At 35.9% G+C, this 10,770-nt stretch overlaps 1 protein-coding gene across 3 annotated transcripts in view; it reads right to left on the reverse strand.

Moving 5' to 3' along the window:
• ctnnal1 (catenin (cadherin-associated protein), alpha-like 1) overlaps positions 1–10,770 on the reverse strand; it is a 64,069-nt gene that overhangs the window by 22,409 nt on the left and 30,890 nt on the right. For all 3 annotated transcript variants that reach the window (XM_016515153.1, XM_016515160.1, XM_016515145.1), the window contains exon 2: positions 5,527–5,716. In XM_016515153.1, the coding sequence (XP_016370639.1) occupies positions 5,527–5,716 (190 nt within the window). The remainder of the gene's footprint in view (positions 1–5,526; positions 5,717–10,770) is intronic.

Genomic DNA, 10,770 nt, shown 5'->3' on the forward strand with positions numbered 1-10,770 from the left:
GATTCGTCTGAAAGAATAAAGTCATATACACCTAGGATGCCTCGGGGGTGAGTAAAACGCAGCCTAATTTTCATTTTTGGGTGAACTAACCCTTTAAGATTTCTGCCTTGAGGATAAGATAAAATCCTTAACTGAACCAAGAATGTTAAATATTCTCCATTATATTATTGAGACTTGAGGGTGGGCTTTACTTACTTACTGACTTGAGCAAGTAAGCACCCATATGGAAACCACCCAGGTCTTGTAAGTAACTACAAAAAACACTAAGAATACGCTTTGGAAACCACATAACAATGTCCTTTAAAACCTTCAGAACATGCTAGAATTATGACAGGAAGTTTTCCATATGCAGGAACCACTTGCATTTTCTTCAAAAAATAAAATAATAAAATAATAATTATATATACACACACACAATCAATCAAATGGGGTTGGTTAAAAAAAAACACATTTGCATTTATTTGATCAAGAAATCAAACAGTAATACTGCGAAATATTATTACCAATTCAAATAACTGTTTTCCTTTTTAATATACTTTAAAATGTAATTTATTCCTGTGATGGTAAAGCTGAACTTTTACTCTACTCGCACTACATTTTTTGGAAGGTAATGGTACTTTTACTTGAGTATATTTTTTCAGTACTCTTTCCACCACTGCCTGTGAGAAACACTTCAGATCATGTAAAACAACATAACATGTCTTCTCCTCCCTCAAAAACAAACACTTATAGATAAACCAACAACTGCTACTGCTCCGAACCAAAAATATGCCATTTCAATAAGTTCATTCAGAGCGCAGAGCACATTAAGACATTAAGTCACACACCCTTTGATTACTTACAAAGCAATCCATCACTCTGGTAGCCACTTTTTAAAACATCAATAAACATCTCACTTTCCTCAGTGGGCGTCCACTAGCACACAACCCTGTCTAGACACAAATACTATATGCTGGCTTATTTTTGGGCAGGGTGGCAGGGCTGGCGTGTCATGTTGCCCCAGTAGAAATGTGCTGAAAGGACACTTGATGAGTGCAATTCCCTGCCTCGTGCCTCAATAAAGCAGTGTTATGCTGAGAGACGGAAAGACTGGCACATTCAAAAGTGAAAGAGGGTGAGAAATACAGATAGAATTTCTGAAGGGAAACAGCTATGTTCCATGTTCAATGACACATTTGTCCATCTGAAGACACCGTCCTGATTGCATCCAACAGCTGTTCTTTGTTGAATCTCAAAGTGGTTTTAACAATCAAGGTGCCTTGTGCAGAATGCTGCATTGTGGGCCAAATTACTTAGCCAGTTTGTGCACACCTATCCATAGTTATCTGACTGGGCACAATGCAGCGTTTCGTGCAGCGGCCATACTAAAACATTCTTGTTTCTGGAGGGGATTGTTTGCTGCCTCTGTGTCTTTCCTGAGCTTTGAAGCGGAGTCTTGTGAAAGCTAATAGCCGAATCCCTTGAGCGGCACCAGAGACATGGCGCTGTCTTGAGTGGCTGGCATTTTCAGCCAACTCCTTTCAGAGAGTTTCCTGCTTTAAAGAGACACGGCCTCAGGCGTTCGGCTTGCATAGAGGGTGAAACATTGAGATCTCTGCATTGATGCCCTTTAAAGACATCATCTCAGCATGCATCTGCTGCTTCTGAATGCACTCCATTAAATTAAAGTACTATAATATCGAATTGTAGCTCAAAAGCACCTGCCTATCTGTATATATAAGGCCGAGAGGTTCCTGAAAAGCAAGACAAAGAGAAAATAATGCATTCTCAGCAAAAATATCTAGAGTTCCCAACCTTCAGGTTAAGAAAACATTCAACTTTGTTGCAACTAAAAATACTTTTATATGCCAGGGATTGATTTTTATTGAAACTAACAGATTTTAATTTATTTTCGTTATATTAAGATCACATTAAAAATGTCTTTATCACTTATTTTTGCTTTTCAAATGTCTCCTTTGCACAGATTTTGTTTTACCTTGTTCCCGGCCCAGATGTTCAGTCTTAAAAATCCATCAGAAAAATATATTTTTATATATATTTTTATATTTAATTATTTTTTTTAACTATAATCATGAAGCATTTTGATATTTATTTTGTGAGAATACATTATAGTCATTTTTACACAAATGAGTTAATTTAATAAAACAAATCAATTAATTTTGATAAATAAAAACTAATGATGTTTGATGGTATACTTTGTTACCAAGGAGACAACATTATCAGAGCATGCTTGAAAAAAAAATCAAGGTTAATATCATTTGGCAGATGAAAAGAATATTTTTATTGTGTGTCAATTCTAATCAAGCTGTAATTTCCAATTGTGCAAAAGTGAGAAAATATTATTTAATTGTATAAAATTAAAATACATAATGCTAGTTGTGTTATTTTAAAAAATGACATTCAGATAAAAAAAAATTACAGAAACAACTGTTGGAAATTGTCAATAAACCAAAAATTTATATGTGATGATATTTAATTTTATTTCTAAAAACACTAAGGGCCAAAAAGGCCCATAGTTGAAGAAACACCCTCAATGGATCATATGAAGTGCACTGTAAAACCACACAGACTCAAACTCAAAACACATCCTCCTCCATCCTTCCTGCTGTTAAGAATATGAAAGCAAATCATAGCAATGTAATCTCTACATCATTCAAGACTCCTGGATTTAAAGACGTGCAGGCCACTGTGTCACATCTGTGGTTACACACGAAGTCACAGGTCATTTCTCAAATCAGGGCTTCCCCTTTTCAATGAAAGCTCTCTTTCATCTCCTTCAGACGATGTGCTCTCGTACCTCGGCTGAACTAGTTTAGTTATTCTATAAATAAAAGAAAGATTTCACCACTCTATAACATCTGACTTCTTCCCCTGAAACGAGTCTACGTTACGCTTTCCCCACCTGCCTAAATGTGTTTTGGGCTAAACTTTTGCCCGTCACACATGGGCGGCCCGTGTAATAATCAGGAGGATTAAATGTGTGGGTGAGCATTCAAACACTGCGGGGAGTCTGATAACTAACTTGAAGCCAGTCTAATTCCAGCAACCCTCTACGCACACCTTGGCAATATAATCGCCATTGGCTAGTAAATTTTTTTGTTTACTATACTGGCGTGTAAAATCTAAGAATTTATTAGCCAATGGCTAATGTTAGACATTATTTAGTCGCCCAGAGTAAGATTTAGTCGCATATGCGAGTGATTTACTCGCAATGTAGAGGGTTGTCCAGTGTTGTTTCCCTGGGAGGTATGGGAAGGGAGGTGGGAGAGACCACCAATTATCTGTATTTATAGATACAGAACAGAGCTCCTATTATTTCAGACCGGAGGGACATATGTAAACCACAACACACTTTGAGTCTTTGAGACAGTCACATTTGATCGACAGACACAGTGCTTGTTTTGCTACTAAATATACATTCATGCAAAAAAAAATTTGGATTCTAAGCCACACTTAAAAGTGTATCAATTCATGACATTATATGCTAAAATATCAGACTAAGCGGCATTTATTTCAAAGAAATGTATCAAAAAAATTTAAAAACAAAATACATTTTTAGGTTTGACAAAAGAATACACTGTTGAAATTAAGATACCTCTACACAATGAAAAAAACTGTGTATAATTCACTTTGAAACAATTTTCCCTCAGAAATTTCACAAACAATTGCAAAGAAATTACAAGTAACACATTAAATTAACAATGGCATTTTGAAGTAGAAAGACTGATATAATATTTTCAATAATCTTTGTTTTATTAACAACTTCAAAAAAGTTGAAAGTTTTTTTTTTACAGTGCATTAATTTCCAGGGTAATAGTTTATTAAATAAGTTAACGCAGAACTAAATAATTCTCAGAATCATCTAGTTTTTATGCAAAGCCTCACAGATGTCATCTCATATCCAATTTATTTATTTCATAACTGCAGCTGCTTGCCTTTGTAAACCTCTTTAAACCTTCAGAACAGATCAAATCTCTTTGTGCTCGTGTTGGTTATTCTAAAAGCAAGCACAGCAACACTTCATCACAAACAAGGGATACGGAAACACACATTTGTGGGGTATTTTTAGGCAAACTCTTCAGAGACAGATGGGACAAGGAGAGTTTAATAGGAGAGAAACTGCAGCACTCTTTCACATACCCCAACAGATTCAAGCAGAGCCATCCATCTCAAAACATCTGCATCCATATGGTTGTGAAAACCCCATTTTAAAGGGGTCCTTAGCTGAGAAATCAAAAATCCCTTGATCTTTTGACATAAGAGGTCATTGTATTATAAAAACATCATGTAAGTTTTCAGAACTCAAAACTTTCTCATTAGTCTAAAAACAGCTTATATTGAAGCCAATCTGCCAAAACGACAGGTTGTGGAATGTGCCACTTTATGATGTAGTAGTGTGGCTAAACACGGCACCTATTCAAACAGAGTGTTCTGATGAGGGGGACAGAAACTAGCCTATTACTTCTAAATTATGATGTTTTTTATGTAAACATCTTGATAACATTATAAGTGGACCATAGAGAACAGTACAAAATAATAAAAAAGGTAGTTCATGACCCCTTTAAATCAAATTATAGGCTCTAAATATATTAAATTGGGCATATTCATTTAAACCATATATATATTAATTTCAGCTTATAATAAAACTTGATAGACTAACTTTTTATCACAATTGGCTACATCCCACATAATGATAATCTGATTTTGATAGACTGGAATTTAATTAGTCCAACACAGTTTTTATATGAAACATAAAAATTATATTTAAAGTTTAGGCTTGCTCACAGGCTTGTTTCATGTTGTTTGTCTCCATTTTGAGGATATTAAATTGATTATACACTACTGTACAAAAGTTTGAGGTCAGTAAATTTTTTAATACCTTCGTTCAGCAAGGATGCATTAAACTGATCAAAAGTGTCAGTAAAGACATTTATAATGTTACGAAACATTTCTATTTCAACGAATCCTGAAACAAAAAACTATCAGTTTCCACAAAAATATTAAACTAGTCTGCAACTGTTTTCAACATTTCTGAAGGATCATGTGACAAGATTTAAGTAATGGCTACTGAAAATTGTAATAACTTTTGAACGGAAGTGTATTATATAAATGAAATACTAATTTGTGTAGGTGGTATTTCAATGATTGATTATTAATATGATCTAATGTTTCTTGGAGTACCTCATATGTTGTATGTATGTATGATATGTTTATGGTTGTAAAGAAAAAATTAAAGTATTATTAGAAAATACACTTACGGCAGTTATATGAACGTCTGTAATTATACTTCCTTAAATTCAACTTAAAATGCAATTCCTGTATGCTACATCAATTAAATTAAATTTGAAAAGAATTTTAAATCAATTTTGCATGGTGTACAACCCTGACAGGCAATTCTGAGCTTGTTGACAAGTTCCACTATGTTTAACCCAGCTGTCCATTTCCTGTTCCTTGTTGCCTGGTAACTCTACCCGGGAAAACTGCTTATGTGTCATTGCTCTTCCAGTTGAATTGTGTCAGACTAACCTGCTCTCCGGGCCTCAAAGCAAGCCAGTCCCATCTCATCCTTCAAGTCTTCATTCTCTGCTGCAATGGCTTCACCCACCGCCACGAAGCGGCCAACTGCAACACTGACCGCCTGCCCTACTCTCTGGATTGCCCGTAAGGTCTTCTCTGTCTTCTTGAGCTTGTCTTTGTGATTGATCAGTGTGGTAATCTGGAATGAGACAAACAAGGCACTGTTTAGCAAAATAATGTTTACATGTATAGATAATTCAACACAGAAGAAGATAAGTAGTTTTTGCATTGCACCTCACAAGTTTGGGCTTGGTAAGTTTTGTAATGTTTTTTAAAAGAAGCCTCTTATGCACACCAAGGCTGAATTTATTTGATCAAAAATACAGTAATATTGTGAAATATTATTACAAATTAAAATGACTGTTTACACTTTTAATATATTTTAAAATGTAATTTATTTCTGGCACGGCAAAGCTGAATTTTCAGCAGAAATGACTCTAGTCTTCAGTGTCACATGATCCTTCAGAAATCATTCTAAGATGCTGATTTGGTGCTCAAGAAACATTTCTTATTAGTATTAATGTTTAAAACAGTTGTGCTGCCTAATGTTTTTTTTTTTGTGGAAATATGATACTTTTTAATCAAGATTCACTGAATAAAATTTATAATTTTACAAAAAATAAATAAATGTCTAAACTTCCACTTTTGATCAATCTAATGCGTCCTTGCTGAATAATTTCTTCAAAACGAAAACAAAAAACAAAAAAACTGACCCCAAACTTTTAAATGGTAGTGTACAATGCCTGAACAATGAAGAGAGAAGAGGATAACAAAGAGTATACGAATGAAAGTGAGTGGCCAGAAGAGAGGTGAGAACGACGCCCTCCTCCTATCCTCTTCATCAACATACGTTTAACGTCACACACTATCGCGCTTTCAGACACAATCACAGCTACGGTCTTCTGTCTGTGTCAGGATTGACTTCATCAATCATTTACTCAGACCCCTTTACAATTTCCGCTCTCAAGAGCTGAAATCCCTCACCTCCTGCTGATGAGTAATGGCAGGTGGCCTGCTAAAGGAAACGTTTAATTGGAGTACAACAGCAGGGAGGCATGGACAACACAAGTGCCTGAGAATAATACTATAAAACAGGCCGCATGGAGCAAACAGCAAGCCTACATGTGCTACAGCCAACCAGTCAACAGCAATATGACAAATAAAAAAAAAAACCTTCACTGATAAGAATGCTTTTAGAAGTATGCAAATAATGTCCTTCCCAATATTTTGAATTTTAGCTTAAAACTGCACATAATCAGTGACAGATTTCTCCTACTCAGCAGCGAATATTTCAGCATGGATAGTGAATGATGAATAAATCTTGTACGCTTCATATTTACATTCCTCATGAGTGAGTCATCTGGGGTTTGACGTTTGGCATCATCCATCTATCTTTTCTGAATGCACTTAAAGGGACCACTTCCCAGCTAACAGGAAACTTTCTCTGTACTTTGGCTAATGCTCTGGCAAGGTTTTCTCAAAAAATATTTAAGTCTTAAAGGTGCAGTAGCAAAAACAGACGGTTTAATTCTTAGGGTCAAATATATGGATGAAAATAGTCTTGAAAAACTAACTTACGACAAGAAATATTGACTATCACCACATATGGACTTCAGGGAAAGTATTAAAATGGTACACGTGTAAAACATGGACCCTTTAATGCTTTGTTCATTTTGCTTAGTGCTGTTATAATTTGTCATTCTGAGGGAGTTCTTTGAATCATCCCCATGCATTCTTATGTCGACACCCACATGCAGAAGGGGAGAGCGATAAATCGAGGGGGAGGTGTTTCTACGTCATCCTGTGGTCCAGCGCTCGCTCGGTGTCTGACACATTTCCCTGAAGATGGCTGTAATCAGATGCTCGGGGGAGAGATAAAGGGCCCTGTCCCTGCCTCACCGCTCATGCGCCGATATTAGATGGCTACGAGCCGTCCTGCCAACAAACCGGGGGCCATCCATGAGTCATAGATGGAGAAAAATGAAACATTCCCTGAGGAGGGGAAAAAATCCAGTTGGAGGATAAGGGTGTGAGGGGGCTGTGAACAATGGAGGGTTGAATGGTTCAATGCTGACATTACGTCAACAGTTCGGGAAAAGCACCATGTATAATGTTTATTCAGAGTTCAAGATGCTTATCTCACAATCTTTGGCTCAGGCAGTATGATGGTATATGTTGTGCAACAGAAAGAAAAAAAGTAGAAAAAAGGTACTGATTCTGCTATACTGGTAATATCATGGTATGTCCGTTGTGCAAAAATAAATAAATTAATATACACTACTATTTAATCATTTGTGGTCGGTTACATTTTAAAAATGTTATGTTCACCAAGGCTACATTTATTTGATCAAAATACAGTAAAAACTGTAATATTGTGAAATGCTATTACAATTGTAAAATTTTAAAGTTTTTTTATTTTATTATAGTTTAAATTGCAATTTATTCCTATGATGGCAAAGATAAATTTTCAGCAGCTCTTACTCCAGTCTTCAGTGTCACATGATTCTTCCGAAATCATTCTAATATGCTGATTTGGTGCTTGAGAAATATTTCTTATACTATCGATATTAAAAACATTGTTTTTTCAGGATTCTCTGACGAATAGAAAGTACAAAAGAACAACATTTATATGAAATAGAAATCATTTATCACATTATAAATGCTTTTACTGTCACTTTTGATCAACTTAATACATTCTGAATAAAAATATAAATTTCATTTTTTTTTTAATCGTACTGACCCAAAACTTTTGAACGGTAGTGTAAATATCACAATATAAAATTACTCATACTGCCTCATACATTTGGTCATACCCTTAATTCTGCTGATGGAAATGTTGGCAGGTCACTGCAGTGTGAGTAAATGAGTGAGGGAGTGTTTGAGTCAGTGTGTGAATGTGTGTGTGAATCCAGCATGGCCTCAGTAAAGGTAATGTTGTGGTGACACTCGCATGTCCTTCAGTAGTGGCAGTGCTCCAGAGTGAGACACTGACCCGAGACCAGCTCTAGTCTTACTCACTGAAGTCGGACCACAAAAACATGAGAAAGGTCTTAAGATCTAGGCTATGTACACAAACTGTTTAAAGCATTGAGTGAGAATCACAGGCTAAGTGAAAGTGAGAAAGCACCGTGTGTATTTTTATGTGTCAGAGGAAGAGGGTGGTGGCACTCATAACTTCCTGTTGCTGGATTAGCACACGGCCCACTCTGGCTATGTCAACAAAAAAAGAGGCTGCATAAAAAACACATTGATTCAACACAGCAGTCTCCTCTGTCTAAATGCTGCTGGCAGTGCCGACTGAGCCTATTTTTATCTTGTGCAAAGATAAAGCTCAAAACTCGCTTGTTGAAATTATTTTCTAAACTTGAACAAGTTTACTGAACAAACACTGTATGACTTTTGGTTTGTTCAAATAAAGTCTTCTGTAAACTACCTTTCAAAGACATTATACAGTGTGTGCTTATAAATTACACAATGTGCCACACAAACCCAAAACAGGAAGCTGTAAATCAATTCAGCGTGATTTTTACCCGACAACAATGTCAAGCCAGTTGAAATGATGCTAGATAACTAATGCATTTTATCATTACGTGCACGGTGTGGTCTTTTTCAGCACTAAATACGCCATCAGTGGCCTGTCTCACGATTGCTCCAACAAAGAAATCTATTTCTCCAAGGGCCAGAATTTGACTACAGATCAAGCTATTGGACAAAAGCTGGAAATGCCTGCAAAGAACCTCCCATGGTTCCTGTTAGATTGGACTTGAAAGAAACGGAAAAGTAAAGAGATGTCTAAAAAATTAGGCTCTATATTGATTTGTAAGAGTGCTTACAAAAAATAGCAATGTGACTGCCTTTTTTGTGTCTGGGCTGTAATAAAAGAACAATCTATTTGCCAGGTTAACTAACCGGTTGATATTTCACCAATTTGAGATTATCTGCATAGTCCAATTCCCATTCCTGCATAGTCAATTAAGAGTCTGAACTTGAGCATGGATGTAATAATAGCCCGGTTTATTGATACTTTAAATAATATTTATACATAACATACATATATGGGGCCTAGAGGGCCTTTATTACCATTTTGCTATTTTTAACAAATCATTATAAGTATAATTTGAGGGACCAGTTTTGTTGTTTTTGTTGTTTGTTTGTTTGTTTTTTAAATACAGACTTTAATGTTGTTCTCATGCACAAATGCACTTATTTGATTCGTAACCTAGAAATAGTGCAGAAACGTAGCTACACTTTTCTTATTCATTTTATTTCATAAACGTTTCATTAATTAAAAAATCTAATTCCTTGTGGGCAGTGCTCTGACATATCACGTAGCAGAGTTTCATGGCACCTCAGTTCGAGCCTTGGCTTGAGGTCCTTTCCTGATCCTGTTCCCCTCTCCATTCGCTGCTATGTCTACTCGGCTGTCCTGTCCAATACAGGCTTACAATGCCCCAAATTTCAGATTTCAAAAAACATATTTTGGACTTTGAGCCCCATTAAATCAGCCATCGGCCACATTGCGTTATAGATATTGGCATTGCAAAGCCCATTTCCATAAACTATTATTGAGGTACTGAGGAGACAAAAAAGCTGCACCATTATGAAAGGAGACATGAAGGACAACCAGAATGTATTTATATTGACATTAGATGCATATGACAGCTGTTCTCAAGCACCCTACACATCTATCATATTTCATTTCTTTGCAGAGACAATTCCATTTTCTGTTGGATGCTTGCTAGCTAATGTTTCATATGCATCATCTCACCCTCATTAAACCAATCACTCTGGAAAGACATCTTGAGCAAAACAAGATTTAGTTACTATGAAAAGCATTTGCGTGATAAGTACAGCAAGATGACTAAACCCTGAATGAAAAACAGCCCTGATAATTCACTGCACAACATGAATTGTAGGTATATGCCAAACAGTGGCAGATGGATTGTGGGCTCAACAAGCTTTGTATTAAATTACTTTTTGAAATACACAGTAAATACAAAGAGCATTCAAAGTTCAATAATAGTGGGGTTTTTTTATATATTTAAAGGGGTCATATGATGCGATTTCAAGTTTTCCTTTCTCTTTGAAGTGTTACAAGCTGATTGTGCATAGATAAGATCCCTGAAGTTGCAAAGACTAAAGTCTCAAAACCAAAGAGATATTCTTTATCAAAGTTAAGACTCTGCCACGCCC

Source organism: Sinocyclocheilus rhinocerous, unplaced genomic scaffold, assembly GCF_001515625.1.
Source record: "Sinocyclocheilus rhinocerous isolate Xijiao unplaced genomic scaffold, SAMN03320098_v1.1 scaffold492, whole genome shotgun sequence".
In the NCBI taxonomy this organism is placed as follows: domain Eukaryota; kingdom Metazoa; phylum Chordata; class Actinopteri; order Cypriniformes; family Cyprinidae; genus Sinocyclocheilus; species Sinocyclocheilus rhinocerous.